Source organism: Heloderma suspectum, chromosome 5 (genome assembly GCF_057233095.1).
Source record: "Heloderma suspectum isolate Gila_16-S chromosome 5, 16-S_ref, whole genome shotgun sequence".
Classification (NCBI taxonomy): Eukaryota; Metazoa; Chordata; class Lepidosauria; order Squamata; family Helodermatidae; genus Heloderma; species Heloderma suspectum.
In genome coordinates, this window is record NC_139462.1 from 150,192,068 (window position 1) to 150,211,375 (window position 19,308).

Genomic DNA, 19,308 nt, shown 5'->3' on the forward strand with positions numbered 1-19,308 from the left:
GAGAAATTTTTAATTCTCTTGAGTTTTATTGGAAACTTCTGGCATTTTCTGAAAAGATTTCAGCAGTTACTGGGAGTGAAATGCACTTTGCAGAAGTGAAAATGGTACAGCAGTACCATTATAGCAACACAGCTGTAAGTCACAGATACCAAGTTGAGATGTGCACAGATATGTGAAAAATATAACATAAGGACTCAGTTGGAACAGGAGTAATAATACTATCAAGCACAACAATGACTTTTTTCTGAGGGGAAGGTTGTTTTTGTCTTCCCATACTGTCAGTGCCAAATGTACGTCAAATGTTAGCAATAACGGTGGTAGTAAAAATAGCTCAGTTGGAACCAGCTTTTAGTAGGCTGCTGCTATATTTCTCAGAAATAGACTACTACAAAACCATACAGTAAATAATTTCTGGATAATATTTCTCCTTTAAACAATGACAAAAGGTTAGATAGGGCCAAGAAGAGCTTTCCTCTCTCTGCCCAGCACCCTGGGTTGGCTTGCCTGACTTCTCTATTTTAATTTCTTTTCAGCACCAGGGAAAGACTATCATATTTTCCTGGACTTCTACTATCCGAAATACTTTTTATTATGGATTTTTACTGTTGCTTTTATCTTGCTGTTTTGTTGGTGTTTTATTGTAGTTTTGTAAACCACCCTAATTAATGTATATTGAAGGGTGCTATAAAAATGATAAATGAGTAAGTCCTACGCACATCTGCCCCCCCTCCCCTTCCACCAGCACTGGCTTCCCATGCAATCCTAAGCATAGCCACTGATCTCAAGCATCATCTCTTAGACTTGACATGGGAGATCTGTGACTGGATCTTCCGCCACCCCCCCCCCCCTTTAATGAGAGCCACGGGGGATGGTGAATTAGATTGGGGCAACAACACTGGAAAAGGGGGAGGTAACCCTTTTCCTCCACACTAATTTCCCAATTGAACTCTCCCCCTCCCCCCCACCATTAGTACTTTCCTCCCTGGGGAAGAATATAGGCATAATATAGGTCTTTTCCCCCCTAGTGGGACTAACAGCACCTTTGGGGAGGGGCAATTTATATAGGAAAAGCTTAAACACCTTCTCCCACAGTAAAACCATCCTGATCTCATCCCCCCCCCACCCCCAATTTGCTTTTACTTTATTTTTTTAAGCCAGGAGAAGAAAAACCAATAACCCTCAGCACACACTTCTCCTACATATCTAGTAAAAAAAAAGATTTCAGGGCACATAATCACTTTGATAAGATAATGGATCCAGCAAGAATATAGTGCATTCCATTTAAAATGTACATGATGGGCAGTGTTTGCTGATTATTTTCATTCACTAAATTGCCTTACAAGCTAAGCAACAAGCTCATGTCTAATTCACTCAGTTTATTCCAATTAGCAGATGATTTAGGGACTGTGGGACAAGGACTGGCTGGACATGCCTTATAAGAGATGGTTTCATAATACCTGTTAAACATAGGGAGGTATTGTTGTTTTTTTAATCACGTTACTTTAAAATGTTTTCCCCTTTCAAAGATGTAGGTTTTGAACACAAATGTGTTATGCATATTTCATCTTTAAAGCTGAATGTAATAGTGTAAGAAGTGAAAGCTGTGTTATTCTTCCATTGGAATCTTGCAGGAAAGGTGTTAAATCTCAGCCTCTCCATAAAAGCAAAATATTTTCCAGTCATTATGTCTCTGTTTTCACTCAGCTTGTGCAGACTTTTCAGTGCTTTGATCTGTTCATTCTGGGACTGGAGTGCTTTTTTAAAAAAAACAAAGACCAAGGCATGAACTACTGAGGTCGAGGGAAAAAAGAAAGTGCATTTATTTTCCAGTTCTTCGATCACAGGCAAAGTGAATGTTTAGTCGGGATGTTTAATCTTGGCTTTACCAAGCATTGAAGTACTTCCTCTGTGCTCCAGTGCCATCGAAGTGGTGTGCATGAGGATCAGGGTCTTTTCAATCATGGTGCCTTCCCTCAGGAACTCTCTTCCCACTGGGAGCCTTCAAGGCCAGTGCTTAAACAGTTTTCAGGAAGTGGGTGGAATCTCATTTTTTAAATTATTCAGCTGGACTTTTAGTGGCTAGAAACCTGTCACGCATAACGTCCAGCAATTTCATCAGATTGGGATGGCGCATTGCTATGATGCTCTCCTCCTGTCACAGAGCCGAGGGTAATAATACTGAGATAAATGTATATAAGAACATGCAAAATGCACCACATCTGGTTGCAATCCAGCACCCAGTCCACAGGTGAGCATCAGCTTTAAGTGCTGCACTCTTTACATTCTCCTCAGAAAAAGTTTACCAAGTTACTAAAGATCATTTCTATTGAAGGAGGGAGGGAAGACAAGGAGAATATCCCATAAGTTAGGGTCAAACTATATTATGTTAATTGTGTAGCGTGTAACAGAGCTCCTCCCTTTTTTTTAATTTTACAGTAATTGCGCATGACCCCAACTTGGTTCAGGATCAGCGCACACCCGGAAGGGAGGATAAAATTTTTCCCTCCCACCTCCTTCCTTTCCCAAATTCCTCCCCATTGCATGGAATCAATGGAGGTTTTTCTTTTATTGATCTCCATACTGGGGTGGGTGGGATGGAATTTTGGAAAGCAAATGGGTGGGAGAGGAAGATTTAATCCTCTACTTCTGGTGCATGCTAGTCCTGATCTGAAGATCAATGGTGGGTGATGAGGACCCATTCGTTGGTCTCTTCTCGCAAAAGCTGCATCCTCATTTTTCATAGAATCATAGAATAGTAGGGCTGGAAGGGGCCTATAAGACCATCAAGTCCAACCACCTGCTCAGTGCAGGAATCCAAGTCAGAGCATCCCTGACAGATGGCTGTCCAGCTTCATCTTGAGTGCCTCCAGTGTGGGAGAGCCCACCACCTCCCTAGGTAATTGGTTCCATTGTCGTATTGCTCTAACAGTCAGGAAGTTTTTCCTGATGTTCAGCTGGAATCTGTCTTCCTGTAAATTGAGCCCATTATTCCGTGTCCTGCACTCTGGGATGATCGAGAAGAGATCCTGGCCTTCCTCTCTGTGACAACCTTTCAAGTACTTGAGGAGCGCTATCATATCTCCCCTCAGTCTTCTCTTCTCAAGGCTAAACATGCCCAGTTCTTTCAGTCTCTCCTCATAGGGATTTCTTTCCAGTCCCCTGATCATCTTCGTTGCCCTCCTCTGAACCCCCTCCAGTTTGTCTGCATCCTTCTTAAAGTGTGGTACCCAGAACTGGACACAGTACTCCAGATGAGGCCTAACCAGTGCTGAGTAGAGGGAAACTAGTACTTCCCACGATTTGGAAGCTATACTTCTATGAATGCAGCCCCAAATAGCATTTGCCTTTTTTGCAGCCACATCACATCGTTGGCTCATATTCACCTTGTGATCTACAACAATTCCAAGATCCTTCTTGCTTGTATCGCCCATCTTGTAACTGTGCATTTACAAGTATCGCCCATCTTGTAACTGTGCATTTGGTTTCTTTTTCCTAGGTGCAGAACTTGGCATTTATCCCTATTAAATGTCATTCTGTTGTTTTCTGCCCAGCACTCCAGCCTATCAAGATCACTTTGAATTCTGTTTCTGTCTTCCAGTGTATTAGCTATCCCACCCAATTTTGTGTCATCTGCAAATCTGATAAGCATTCCTGCACCTCCTCCTCATCTAAGTCATTAATAAAAATGTTGAAGAGCACTGGGCCTAGTACTGAGCCCTGCAGTACCCTGCTCGTTACCTCTCCCCAGTTTGACAAGATCCCATTACACAGAGTTATTTTGATGCCAGGTCTAGTTGACTATGCAAGTTTTCAATACAGACAATAGGAGGAGGTAGTTCGGCAATGCATGCTGGGAATGTGTTTGCACATTGCTGCATTAAAGGAGGTAAAAAGTTGGACTATATTCTGAGGTACCAAAACAGCCTGAACAAACTGCTGACCTGTCCCCTCTGCTTGTACTCACACAGGCAAATGAGGCATAGATACTGGATGCGTTGGGATGATTTGTGATGAATGCATAGGATGGGATACAGAGCAGTAGTGTGTGATCTGCTGTGAGTGATTTAATTTCTCGGGGGGGGGGGGCAGAAAAAACCTCAAGTGCCCTGAAAGAGAAAAGGGAAAATGATAAAGGGAGGTTTCTGATTACCATTTGCTTTACTGCTGATAAAAGGAGGTTTCTGATAAAAGGGAGGTTTCTGATTTTTTATCTGATAAAGGGAGGTTTCTGACTTCCATTTGCTTTATCGCTCTGCTCCTAAGGAGGGCTAGAATAATTACAACTTGAACTTGAAATGTGAAAGATTTCTTCAAGAGCCACCACCTCTAAAGTTCTTTGTCTTGTCTCCCATAATTTGTTGCACACTGCTGAGCTAACTACCACATAAAATGATAACAATAAGATGTTTTAGCAAATTGCCTTTTATCAACACTTTTTTAAAAAAGGCCCTCATTCTGCATGTTTTCCCTTTCTGCCTATCTCTCAGGAGTCACCAGAACAAGAACTATGGAGGGGCTCCTGATCCGCTGGATCTTGTGGCAACCCACTTGATACTGCACAAAAGTAACAGATGGAACTGGCTGCCACGTGATGTGGTGATGGACACTAGAATGCTTTAAAGGGGGATGAGACCAACTCCTGGAGGATAGGTATATCAATGGCTATTAATCATGACAATTGAGACCTGCAACAAAATTTTGGATCATGGGGTTGCATCCAGTGTTAATCCTACTTAGAATAGACCCACTGAAATAAACAGGACTGGGTTGACTAACATTAGATACAACCCACTGAGTGCTCCTGTTCACTGCTCCAGCCAGCCATGACCTTCTCCACGATACCCCATTCCATTCATTCTCCCCACATCTCAACAGTCAGATTTCTGTGACCACTGAGCAAGCACAGTCCTCTGTTAGGCATTTTGGGGGGATTCCTCCCTTAGGATTTTGTTGTTGTTGATGATGATGTATTTCTGTAAAACTTGGGGTTTTCCCAAGCTTGCTGATACCTCCATCTTGTGCATGGGTGGTGCTATTTTGGCTACACAAGGATCCACACTCACTTCTGAACTTTGGAAATGGAAAGAACGAGGGGATCTGCAACAAAATGTTGCAGTGTGTAGTGCACCTGTTCAGTTTCCAGCCACTGCATTCCAGGCCCCCTCCCTCTGTCTTAACAATCAATCAGGATTCCGTAGCCATTGAGTACTTCAGTCCTCACTGGGCCAGTTTTGGGGTTCCCCCCATTAGGTTTTTTTCTAAAGTTTTGTTGTTGTTGTACTTCTGCCTACTGATACCTCCCTCTTGTGCACAGTTGGTGCTGTTTTGGCTGCATAAGGAGCAGCACTGTGAGAACCGAGTTTGCTATTAGGATATTTATTTGTTAGCTAGAGGAAATTTGGGTTCAGAAGCCACATGCCCTCAATACCAGTTGTTGGGGAACAACAGTGGGAGGGGGCTATTGATGCTTCCATGCTCTGCTTGTGGACTTCTGAGAGACACCTGGTTGGCCACTATGGGAAGCAGGATTCTGAACTGGATGGACCTTTGGTCTGATCCAGCACGGCTCTTCTGATATTCTTAAAGAGAAGGCTAAATCAGTTATATTATCCTTCCAGGTTCCAGCATTGCTTCGTTCACCCAGGCATTCCATAGGTTCTTCCTGGCTTGGCTTGGCCTTGCCATTAATAAGACCCAGTCAGTCCTGGGTCTTTTCCCCAGGCAACAGGTGGATTCTGGTTTTGTCCATAAGGCTCAACAACACTTTCTTAGCGCCTGAACATCCGAACTAAATAAAGAGACCTTCCTGAAATGTGTTGGGAACCATAAACCTTGGTGTAGCTGTCTCTTTTGTCTGCTCCTATCTTGAATCATTCCCCAAGCTTTGGTCCCATTCTGCTGGGACGTGTATCTCTAGCCATCCCGCATTCCTGGCTGTCCATGTCCTAGGACCGGTTGCTATGACATGTTCTCATATAGACATGTTCTCATGTACAGTAGCAATGCAATGATAAAATCTTCGACTGGGCAATAAAATCTTTACATGCATCCCATTGGATTTTTCAAATTAGAATTGTTATTACACGTAGCGCTGAATTAGGAAACTTACCATTCCAGGTGGTTTTCTACAAATGCTGACATGGGGCTGATCTGTACAGTGTACGTGTCATTGGCTGAATACTCAAATAGGCCATAGTATGGATTGAAGAGCTCCTGAGATAGAAGGAAGAAGAACTCTCGGGATGGGCCACTGTAGTCCAAGCTGAAAAGAAAACACATGGCACGAACGCTTTTACTAGTCATACACATTTCATGACACAGCTGCTGCCTCCTAATCAACTCTTTGCAAGTAAGTATTATTTTTAATATGTTTGGAAAGATTTTAATGCTGCTCAGAGAAGCTGCAGAAGCAAAAAGAGCAACCCACAATTCCATTTTATTCTTATTTTAAAACATATTTACATAAACAATAATCAAGGATAATTATAAATACAGAGAAAACAGGGACAACAGAAACTTGTTAATAAAACATAACAAAATAAAGGCTGCACAAGCAATATTCTTTCTAGTCTGATAAGCTGCTTTGTTCATGCAGGTATTCCATAGGTTCTTCCTGGCTTGGCTTGGCCTTGCCATTAATAAGACCCAGTCAGTCCTGGGTCTTTTCCCCAGGCAACAGGTGGATTCTGGTTTTGTCCGTAAGCCTCAACAACATTTTCTTAGCACCTGAACGTCCGAATTCATCCATTTGATACTGGAGATACATTCATCCATTTATCAGCTATATAGTTTAAATGTTGTTATTTGCTCTAATTGTGTCTAGTTATCCATTTCTGCTAAATCAAAGCATTTCATTAACCATTGCCGAATTAATGGAGAGTGGGAGTCTTTCCAGTGCTTTGACCAAATGAACTTAGCAGCAATCAACAAGTTCATTAGCAATTAATTCATTATTTTTGGTATATTTTCCTTAATTACATTAAATAATATTAATAAACCCAAAGTGTGACCCATGATTTGAATTGCACTGAATAATATAAGTTTCCAGTAATCCTGCACATACTGACATCCCTACAACATGTGTGGAAGATAATAGGTGCATTATATTTTCAGCACTGGAGGGAACAATCCTACCAGGAAAGGCGGCCACTTCTGAACTCAGAGGTGACCGCCTATCCAATGCAGGGCAAGAGAAGCGTGGAGGGGATCGTTCCCTCTGAGCTTCAGCCACCCTGCATTTGCGGCTAGACAGCCGATTTCAGCTGTCTAGCCACAGGAAGTTGGAGCAGGGGAAGTGGCGCCTGAATGAATGTTGGATGCGTCGCACCAGATTTCCAACTTCCCAGCGCTGGCACACCCCCAGGAACGCCGCATTTTCGCTGTTCCATGCTCCTCTTCTGAGCACATGGCCATTCCTATGAGGCAGCGCGGGAGGGGGTGAAGGTCAGTTCTCAGGGAACTGACCTCAGAGCATGGGTTCCGAAGTGTTTCTTTTCCGGACTTGTTACCAGCCTTTTCCACATAGTTATTTCATTTATTTAATTATTTTTAAATATTTCTATACTGCTTCCCATTTTAAAAATCCTGAGGTGGTTTGCAGCAAATTATAAAATACATCATTATAAAAGCACAACATTTAGACAAGTTAATGGCTGGGAAAAGCCAGGGTAAACAAGTATGTTTTTAATAATTGTCGAAAGCACATAATCATCGGTGCCTGCAGAGGGTGGGAGGGGGCCACCATAGAGAAGGCCCATTGCCATGTGGCTGCCAGATAGGACTCTGCAGGATGTGGCACAGAAAACAAGGCCTCCCCTGAAGATCATAGTGGTCTTGCAGATCTATATAGGAGGAGACGATCTTTCAGGTAATCTGGTCCTAATTCGTTTAGGGCTTTATATGTCAGTAATAATACCTTGAACCTGGCTTGGTAGCAAAGTGGCAGCCACTACAGCTCTATCAGCAGAGGCGTTATGTGTGCTTGGCCAGGCACTCCACTCAGCCTTGCTGCAGCATGCTGCGCTAGCTGCATCTTCCCACTGTGAATGGATCGCAGTGGTTAAGGAGGAGAACCTGACACTACTCGGGAATGGGCCCATACGACATACCAGGCAAAAAATTAGTTTTGTAAGTGTAAAATCAGAGCCTAATATATAGGCAAGAAAATTTTTGAATTGAAAGTTTTGAAACCAAGGGGGGCATCACTCCTGTTTTCAAATCTATGTCTTATCTGCACAATAACTGACTCCTACCTATCAGTGTGTCAAATGTATCCATCTGGGATGCCTCCCAACTCAATCTGACCCCCAATATTTGTAATTCTGGTCATTTTACTCACAAGTATTGTACTGGTTTATTTGCTGAAATTAACAACATTTAATTGCAGTGGGCAGTATCCAATGCTGCCCATCCCTGAGCAGGGCCCACCCTGCCCATTCCCTTCCGTAAGCAGCACCCACTGCTTGTGGAACTGAGATTTAGCACTTCTGGGGGCAAGCCCTGAAACAAGCAGAAACACTCATTTCTGGAGTGGAGCAGGTCAGCGGAGGTCCCTTATGCAAGCTCTGCCGACCAGCCCCGTCCCAGAAACGAGATCGTTCTGGGTTGCCCCTGGAACTGCTAAATCTCCATTTTGAAAGCAGCAGGAACAGAATCAGTGGGGCTGACCGCATGTAGCGGTCGCAGTTGATTTCTGCCCAATGTGTGCCTACAGGGGTATATCTATTTCAATAATTTCTGACTGATAACTTCTGAATAACGTACATCCTGATATAAAAGCCATATTTTTCTATGGACTGAAATAATGAAAGTAAAGAATGCTCTGGATCTTCTATAGATCTCACTTTACCCCCATATAGTAATATTTTAAGTTGTGTTGTGTTTATTTGAATGTTGTGAGTTTGAGTTCTGTTGTGAATTACAGCAGCCAAAGGTGCAATAGTCAAGGCAAATAATAATGGAGACACTGTATATCCTTGCCTTGTACTCCTTTTAAGGGGCACTTTTTTGTTAATTTACTATTTACCATAATCCTCACTTCCGGTGTTGAGTAAATGACCTTAATCCAAGTTCTAAATATCAGAGTAATACGAAATAGTTCCTTTACATCAAACAAAAATTGCCATTACACACTGTCAAATACCTTGTCTGCCTCTATGAAAAGCAGCACAGTATATTTTGCTTATTTGTGCATTATTAATAATATTAATGGCATTCCTAATGTTAGTATTTAATTGTCCACCTGCTTGAACAGAGTTAGTATAACTGCCAATTCCACTATTCAATCTAGTGGCCAGAATTCTGCCCATGATCTTATAATCAGAGCTGAATAATGAAATGGGCCTAGAAGAATCTGTGTCTACTGGATTTTTTCCTGGGTGCACTAACTTTTTCCCTTCCCTTCTTAGCCTGATTCTAGCTAACATGAATCACCTCTTCCATAAAATAATAACGAAAAATATCTTTTAATATTGTCATTAATTTCTCAGTAAAACTTTGATAAAATTCAGCTCCCATGTCTAATTCCAGGGCCCCCATTTCTCTTTAATTTGTAAATATACAATATATTTTCCCTTTCTGTTATTAACTTAGAAAAACTTTGATTATCCTGAAAAGTAAATGTATGTAACTGATATGATCCAACAAGTTCTTTATATCATTTATATTGGGATGTTCAGTCTCATAAAGTGAAATATAATAGCTTAAAAATCCTTTTGAACCTGTTTTATAGTCTTTCCTGGATGAAAAGTTATGATCATAACTAAATGTATTATATTACATTCTTGTCATTTTGCCAAGATACTATTTCAACTTTACTTCATTTTATGAGTCCTTGCATGGCTGCTGCATTCTAAGGCTCGATTCACTATGAAGTTACTGATGGGATAGCTACATAAAAATGCAACCACATGAAGATGCACTACGTAGGATGTTGTTTGTGTGAGCAATTTCCCATGAGGTTCTGTCTATTTTCCCATGTAATTGGAAAGGAAGAAAGAAAAGAGGAACTGCATTGCACATACAGATTATTTACATGCATAGATAAACTTCCTTTGAAATTAATGGGGAAGATACCACAGCTGTGGGAACTCCAAATATGCCCTGGATCTCTCACACGTATAATGATCTCTGGATTGGGCAGATCATGATTACTGTCATCATCTCTACAATGCTGAAAACTAGAAAGTTGGTTTTAAATATTCAGATCCTGTGCCAACTGTTTTGTATACCAAATTCCTTTTGAAGTTCATTCCATATGGAATTGCAGAAGACGAGCAGCTTTGACCATGGTGTTTAGTAAAACAAGTGTCCACAATTCACAATACATCTTTATGGCTACCTACCCTTCCTCTCCAACAAATGTGACATAGAGTTTGTTTCTTTGGAGCTCCTTCCGTGAGTAAGCCATCACCTGATTAAAAGTGCCTTCCAGCAGGTGGTCACGCCTTATTATTAACCTTCAGTGGGACAGAGGAATGACAACCAAGTATGAAAATGTGGACTGTTGGGAATAATAATAATAAGACCCGATCTTTCTTTTTCATGTATGTAATATAACAAAGTTCCATAAAAATTAAAAAAAACCTGGCAGACTGTGGCTCAGTTCCATGCCACACCATGATCTGCACTAGAGCTGAGCCAAATGTTCACAGGGGAGAACTCTTGCCTTGAATTTTGGGGGAGCTTAGGGGGCAAAAAGGGCTCACCTTTTTCATCAGCTTCCCTTTTTGATTGCTACCAGTTTTGCAGTGGCAGTTGCAGTCCTTCCAGCAGCCATTTTGCCCCTCTCCCCAGAATGCCCCCATGAATAACGCTGCATCATCAACCCCTCAAAGCAGCTTACCAACCAATGAAAAATAGTACATAAGATATTTAAAATAAACAACTGAACTTTTGTGCTCAGGCCATGGATTGTTTACCTTGTGGAAATCCAGTTTAAAGTGTTGCTGGATTTTCCATTGATGAAAGTCATGGAATTTCATGGATTCATTATGAATGATAAGCTAACAGGGCGTATCTTCAGGACCGCATGGCCTTCCATTCTACCCCCATACCCCACTCACCATGGAGAGAAAGTATGAACTGAGCTGATATTTGAACATGGTGCTTGCTGGCCATCCGATCTAAAACTCCAATTCTTTTGGAGCACAGACCATGTACTTAGGGAGATATTCAAATACATGCTCTATAGCCAGTTCATGTAGTATCTCCTTCCCATGATGAGGGGGAGGAAGAAAGGTAATTTAGATCCCCACAACTTCTACCAGGTTGAGAGTTCTCCCCAGATTATAATGCCTGAACTGTCCCACAATATGCCCCCAAAGTAAAGATTCTCACAAATATATTAGAAATGGACAAAGATTTTAGGGACTGCAGAAAAGTATTTGAATAATATTCTATGTACAGGCAAATATTTATTTTGAAATACAAAAGGAAATAGATATTTAAGTTCCCATGCTTTACAGCTTCCTGTCAGAAGAAACACTCTACAGTTTAATATTATTTCAAGTCAATGCAGCACTTTTTGGAGCGGGCCATTAGTCTTCTTTTGGATTCTCCCGATGCACCTCCTTTGCAAGGTTAGATGCCAAGAAGAAATAATCAGCAGTTAGGGCTTCTCTTGGCATAGTAGCATATTCTGCCGATGACGCTGGTCTGGATTAAATTGCTTAGATTTCAGATCCATTTCCACAACAAAAGTGGTTTTGGACGGAAGCCAACCTGAACTTTGAAGTCAGCCAGATGCCCAGAAAATGCCTTAGAAGAATAGGCTGAGGCACTGTATACTTCCAACTGTCCCTTGGAAAAGGGCGTAGAGAGCCAAGTCAGCTGCCAAACCACTCGGAATGTGAACTGCACAGCCCAGGAGCACAAAATTATAGAGGTCAGCTCTCAAAACATTCAGGAAGCATGGAAAGAAATACTGAGGAATAAAAAGCTTGTTTTTCATTACGGGTGGATGCCTAAATAACTAATTTAATCCCAAAAGAGGGGGTAGATAAGGGCCACCCAACACAAGTACACCATCAGGGGTGTTGAACCTCTTTCAGCCAGAGGGCTGAAGTCCATTTCAGAGAAGCTCTCAGGGGCACTCTGAAGTCATTTCAGAGAAGCTCAGTGGTGGGCAGACGGAAAGGCAAAAGGGGCAGGGCCAAGATACTAGCATTGAAATTAAAATTGAAAGTTCTTGTTGCCAATAACTAAGCCTTAGGAGAGGCATTTCAACCTTTTAGAATGGGGGGAAACCCTGCACATAAGCCAAGAAACCAATCAGGCAGTCAGGGGAAAGGGGGCGGGGGGCAGGGCCAACTGGGGAGCCACAGAGAGCTGGACTGGGGTGGCCAGTGGGCTAGATTTGGCCCTGGGCCTGAGGTTCTACAGCCTTGCCCTAATGCATGTCTTTAAACCCCAAAGACTGCTTCTTCTCTCCCTGATATAACTACTCCCAAGAAGAAGCATCTATACAGATTTAAATGCATTCATCTCACCTTACTTGTGTGTAATGTATAGTTTGGCCCTGAGCAGTAACAAAACCCAATAAACACACTGTGTATTTTAACCTCTGTGCCAGTTGTCAGAATTTCTAGAAATCTGGCCTGGGAAAGTGGTGTCAATGTGTTTTGGACAGAGTTGCACCCCCCCCCCCTGAAAAAGCAGGCTGACAGCACGGGGGGTGCTCCTAGCTCCACCTTTGTCACTAAATGTCCAAGTGGCCTCAGTGGCATGGAGTATCTTTTACTAACTTTGATTGCTTTGTTAACTACAGCCATTTCTGGACAGGTGGTCTGGCCATGGTGATCCATGCTCCGGTAACCTTGTGGTTTGATTACTACAATGCAGGGATGGGCAACCTGTGGGCCTCCAGATGTTTTAGCCTACAACCCCCATCATCCCTCACCATTGACTATGTGGTTAGGCTGATGGAAGCTATAGACTAAAACATCTGGAGGGCCACAAGTTGCCCACCCCTGCTGCAATTCATTATACATGGGGCTGCCCTTAAGAAAGTGACTTGGAAACTTCAGTTAGTGCAGAATTCAGCTGCTAGAATTCTAAATGATACAGCCAGACTTGCTCACATCACTCCAATGTTAAAAGAACTGCACTGGTTACCTCTTTGTATCTGGACTCAATTCAAGGTACCGGTACTTACCTTTAAAGTTCTAAATGGCTTGGGACCCAAATACCTGAGATAATGCCTCTTTCCATACCAGCTTTTCATGGACGCCTTACTCTAAGCGCCTTTCTTATTGGAAGTGCACTACATGATCCCAAAGGAAAGTGGCTTTCTCTGTGGTGCTGGCCTGTCTTTGGTGCACCCTCCCGAAAGAGGTATGCCTGGTGCCTACTTTGCAATCTTCTGGTGCCAGATTAAGTCATTTTTATTTCCCTACGCATTTCAGTTTGCATAATCCCTCAGTCTGCCTTGTATTTTTTTTATTTGTTGTCTGGTGTTAGTATTTTATTGTATTGTATTAGGTTTTCAATAATATATTATAATTGATTGGGATCAATAATAAATACTCACTTAATTTTACCTGGACCCTGGCCATATCCTTTGGCTTCTAGTTTTCGGTAAAAATTGCGAAGCTTGGCTTCAAAATCTCTCCTATAAGGAGAGGGTGCTCTCGCACTGGCACGTTGCAAGCCTGAGGGGTGGGGGAAACAGAAGATAGTATTTAAAGAGGCTTTGCTACTTTAAGAACTCAGTGTTTTCAACCAACATTTGCTGAGAAATCTTATCTTTGGTATTACTAGAACAGATTCATGGAGGGTCTTATGGCACAACCACTGGATTTAAAAGGCAGTGCACATGCGTTTCCTATGTAGAGTGTATGGGACTGATTCAGATGCTCGGAAGGCCCCACATAATCAACTGAGGGAGCATGTGGCACATTGGTGGGCTTGTGACCGGTCTGGGCTTGTGTGAAGCTCCTGACCATATGAAGCAACATCTATATAGCTTGGGCTCTGAAAACGGCTGCTGTTGTTTATGCAATTGCAATAGCACAAATAAGAAAAGGTAAAGGTGCCCCCAACCAGTTGTGTCCGACTCTAGAGTGTGGTGCTCATCTCCATTTCTAAGCTGAAGAGCCAGCGCTGTCCGAAGACGCTTCCGTGGTCATGTGGCCGGCATGACTGAACACCGAGGTACACGGAACGCTGTTACCTTTCCCGCCAAAGCGGTACCTATTTATCTACTTGCAATTTCTTGCTTTCGAATGGCAGAAGAATAGCACAAATAGCAGGTTGCAAAATAGTTCGTACAGGGCTCGAGCACAACTTTCTCCTTCTCTTTCCGTGCCAGCTGTGTGTCTGGTGCATCACTTACCCAGCTAATTCACTGCAACATGGCCAGAACATTCACTGCTGGTAGTGGAGTGTGGCAGGGAAATGCACAGTACGGTGACAGTATGCCATGAGTAAGAACGTAAGAAGAGCCCTGCTGGATGAGACCAAACACCTGTCCACCTATCGTCTCTTATTTATTTATTTATTTATTTAATCAATCAATCAATCAATTTGTAGACTGCTTCGCATATCTGAAAAGATATCTCAAAGTGGTTTACAACACAAGATTAAAATGCAGAACCTCCTCCTCAATTATTTAAAATCAGAAAACTAACAATTAGCAAACCAGGCAGCACAATCAGTCAGAAAAGATTGTGAAAGGATAGATCTTTAACAGGTGCCAAAAGCATGCCACAGTTGGTATCTCCTGAATATCAGAAGAGAGGGCATTCCACAAGGTCGGTGCCACCACAGAGAAGTCCTGCTTCCAGACTGCTGCCAGATGGCAGTCTGTGACCAGCAAGGCCTCCTCCGATGATCTCACTGATCGCATGCATCTCTACTGGGGATTGCACAGGTCTATACAACCATCATGACCAGCAGCCATTGATGACCTGCTACTCCAGTAATTTGTTTAATCCCCTTTTAAAGCCATCTAGGTTGGTGACCGTCACCACATCTTGTGAAAGTGAATTCCATAGTCTAACTATGTTCTGTATGAAGAGCATCCAGCTTCACTGGGTGACTCATTGGATGGTTCTGGTATTACAGACTAGATATACAACACATTACATGGACAAAGGGATATAATATTGTTTGAACTAATTGATCTTGTGTCATCTAGAAAACACTTCTGTGTATCTGGGGATAGGAGTTTTTAATTACATTTTTCTTTGTTTTGGGCAGAGGTTCAGCTACATACATACACACACAAAACCCCTTTTGTGTCATGATAGGATTTTGTTGTGCGTGAAAAACATTTTCCTAACATGGTCCTCATTAAGAGGAAATCTTCAGCAATTGGGACTCGTTTTGCTATGAAATCAACACCCTGAAAGCAGCCGATGTCTTCTTTCCTGCAAATGAACAGTGCACTGAAGTAGGGTAAGAGATCGAGAGCCTTCAAATCCCATTTCCTCATCTCATCTAGAGAAAATGATGAAAACAAGTCATATTTGGCAGAGTATTCTCCACAGGAAGGCAAAATATCAAGTATGCCTTGATAGTGGGCAGAAAAACAAAGTATTGGAGAAGGTTCATTTTCTGATAGAGAATGGCAGGCTGCTGCTAATCTGTTTTGGAAAATAGCAAGAAACAACTAAACTCTGTGCAAGCAGAGCCCCTTGCAAAGCTTCTTTTGTTTTGTCCATTTTTTTCTATGCCTCACAAAAGAAGGCATTTTGAGCGCAATGTTGCTTGCAAAGCACTTCTTCGGAAATGAAAGGGTGGGGAGAAGTGTCCCAATTTGCACACATATTCCAAATTCAGCGCCAGGCCATGGGTGAATTTTGACGATCGCTTAGGGTGGCCTGTACTGGAAAATGTCAACCACCACTGGAGGCAACCTCAAATGTCCAAGGAGTTATTTTCCCAAGGAGACTCATCAAGTCAATTCTATTCTGATTTTTAGGAACAAATTAGACTGTGGGGTACGGTGGGGAGCCATGTTTTTATTGCTCATGTATTAGCTCTGCTGGTGTACAAAGTGTCAGGGTTGGATCGGAGCCCATAGAGCCCCAAAGCAGTTCTGATTCTGAGGAAGAGATAAAAACTGTGGGAGAGGAACCTGCGCACTGTTCAGAGGCGCCACTGGAGGGAAAGCCCCTCCCTGATCACATTCCTGAGAGTGGTAGCAACCCTGGCAGGCATGGGGAGGGACAACTGGAGTTTCAGGATGCTAGGCGCCGGCGCAGGGACAAGTGGGAGATGGAGAGCGCTGAGAGGAGGCACTCAGCCCACTTGGCGTGACGTCAACAGCTGTGCCCCGATGCCCCATGGGAAAAGGGTAGGCTTTCGCCTTCTAGCCCTTAAGTTCAGAGGCTTCCCGCCTTTACCCTCCAAACAGAGATCAACTGATTCACTAAGGCTAGAAACCCCTAGTAGGCAGCTCTGTTAGATTTCCCTCATTAGGCTCATGCAATTAGCATCTGTAATCATCATTAGGTTGAATGGAAATAAAGCCCTAGAAAAGAGGCCTATCATCTGCATGTTGATTCTGGCTACTTGAGGATTTCAGAAGGCAGCAAGGGCGCTCCCGACACAAAGTGGGAGCTGAGGGTTTGATTTTTAAACCCAAAGGGGCATGGAGGTGAGGGGTGCAGAATTCTCCCCCACATTAGCTTCCCCCACTTCATTGCTGCAAGCACTTTTCTCCAAATCCCACCTTTTGTCTTGTAAATTGCCCAAAGAGCTTTGGCTAATGGGCAGTATAGAAATGTAATAAATAAATGGATCAATTAATAAATAAAAATTGATGGAATCCTCGAAGGTGAGTTGATGGAGGGTTCAGCTCCCATCACGTGCATGTCCCTTTGAGAAGACAAGGTGGTCATCTAGGGGTGCGATCCTATGCATGTTTAGACAGAAAAAGTCTTACCACTGTTTTCTATCTAAACATGCATAGGATTGCACCCTAAATAGCAAAAGGATGGAATCCTACCAATTGCGCCCTTGATGATTAGAAGCTCCCAGACTTAGAGGCTTTCAATCTTCCAACAATCTTTGCCTCCCTGTACTCGCGCCCTGCATTTTTCACTAGATGGGCTTTTTTTGCCCGCCTAGTGATGGCCCTTTGAAGTGGGAGGGAAGGAAGCTGGGAAGACTTCAGGACAGCTTGTATCTTGTGTCCTCCTCCAGTGTCCTCCTCTCCCTGCCCACCAAAACACCTCTTTTACCCCTCTCCAAGGTGGATTTTCCAATCTCACAGGGCAGCCGGTGTGGTTCTTTTCACGCCAGCTGTGAGGGGGCGAGGGGTTGGATCTCTGACTCCCCCTTCCGAGGTCAGAGCGCTGTCTCCAACCTCACAGCAGGGAATCCCCAGTATCCCATGGGTCCTCAGACAATGTCTAGGGGCCACAGGACTGCCCCCTAAGAGTTTCATTTCCTTTATATTCCCTGTGGCAGCTTACACCCCCCCCCCCAAATAATAATGTATGAATGGCAAGCTGATAATATTGAATTGCTATCTGTTCACACATTTATGGGTTTTACCCTTAAAGGTGGCCTAAAATTAATTTTAAATAAAATAAAATAAAAAATCTCTGTCATCACACCTTCAAAGATAGCCATTTGAGAAAGACAAAAAGATAGATTCCCCCCTCCCTCTTCTTCTATTGCCATAAAACCATTTTCCCCCTAGGAAACAAGAATTGGGCCATGGATTATTTCCTGGTGTGTTTACCTGGAGAATTCTGAGGTGACGAGCAGGGAGAACAACGAGGGGAAAAACTGTAGCCAGGATGGAATGCTGCTTGAAGGGGGATGTAGGACATAACGTCGTCTTCAAAAAGGCTGACAGAGAGAGAAATGGGGAAAGCGTGGTTCATTTCCATGACAAGAATGTTATTGAGGGCAAATCTGAATGATAAGAATTTGCTCACCATTTCACTATGTCTTTAATAGGGTGCATGCACTTACTTTAAAAATTATTTTTAACAGACTAAAAGACAAACTGAAATCCAAAACGGAAGTACAACGTTACGCAGTCATGATGTGACAAAAAAAATTAAATTTATTTTGTCTAAAATACTAAATAGGTTCAATCCATAGTATTAAAAATAAAAACACAATCTTTTAACCATCCATGTCAAGTTGTCCTATTAAACACCACCACAGGGAAACATGGGTAAGCGGAGGAGAAAAAAAAGGTTGTTGTTGTTCAGTCGTGTCCGACTCTTCATGACCCCATGGACCATAGCAAGCCAGGCCTTCCTGTCCTGCGCTCTCTCCCGGAGTGTGCTCAAGTTCATATTCATTGCATCAGTGATGCTACCTAGCCATCTCATCCTCTGCCATCCCCTTCTCCTTTTGCCTTCAATCTTTCCCAGTATCAGGGTCTTTTCCAGGGACTTTTCTCTTCGCATTAGGGGGCCAAAATATTTGAGCTTCAGCTTCAGTATCTGTCCTTCCAATGAGCAGTCAGGGTTGATTTCCTTTAGGATTGACTGATTTGACCCCCTTGCAGTCCAGGGGACTCGTAAGAGCCTTCTCCAGCACCACAGTTCAAAAGCATCGATTCTTCAGCGCTCAGCCTTCCTTATAGTCCAGCTCTCACAGCCATACATTACTACTGGGAAAACCATAGCTTTGATTATACGAACCTTTGTCGGCAAGGTGATGTCTCTGCTTCTTACTATGCTGTCTAGGTTTGCCATAGCTTTCCTCCCAAGGAGCAAGCGTCTTTTAATTTCATGGCTACAACCACCATCTGCGGTGAACTAGGAGCCCAAGAAAATAAAATCTGTCACTGCTTCCATTTCTTCCCCTTCTATATGCCAGGAAGTGATGGGGCCAGATGCCATGATCTTCGTTTTTTTAATGTTGAGTTTCAAACCAGCTTTTGCACTCTCCACTTTCACCCTCAACAAGAGGCTCTTGAGATCCTCTTCGCTTTCTACCATTAGGGTGGTATCGTCTGCGTATATGAGGTTGTTGATAATTCTCCCGGCAATCTTAATTCCGACCTGTGATTCATCCAACCCAGCATTTCTCATGATGTACTCTGCATATAAATTAAATAAGCAGGGCGACAATATACAGCCTTGTCATACTCCTTTCCCAATTTTGAACCAATCGGTTGTTCCATGTCCACTTCCTACTGTTGCTTCTTGACCCTCGTACAGGTTACTCAGGAGACAGGTAAGGTGGTCTGGTACTCCCGTCTCTTGAAGAATTTGCCACAGTTTGTTGTGATCCACACAATCAAAGGCTTTAAGGATTGATTAATATATGTGATGAAAGGGAACCATACCTCACTGAACTTGTCTATACTAGACAAAGCCATGTACAACTTGCTGT

At 42.9% G+C, this 19,308-nt stretch overlaps 1 protein-coding gene across 2 annotated transcripts in view; it reads right to left on the reverse strand.

The window, feature by feature from the left end:
- HECW1 (HECT, C2 and WW domain containing E3 ubiquitin protein ligase 1) overlaps positions 1 to 19,308 on the reverse strand; it is a 291,424-nt gene that overhangs the window by 35,831 nt on the left and 236,285 nt on the right. For both annotated transcript variants that reach the window (XM_084857787.1, XM_084857788.1), the window contains 4 exons: positions 17,693 to 17,802; positions 13,529 to 13,649; positions 10,344 to 10,457; positions 6,110 to 6,262 (listed from right to left, as the gene is read on the reverse strand). In XM_084857787.1, coding sequence (XP_084713913.1) covers positions 6,110 to 6,262; positions 10,344 to 10,457; positions 13,529 to 13,649; positions 17,693 to 17,802 — 498 coding nt within the window. The remainder of the gene's footprint in view (positions 1 to 6,109; positions 6,263 to 10,343; positions 10,458 to 13,528; positions 13,650 to 17,692; positions 17,803 to 19,308) is intronic.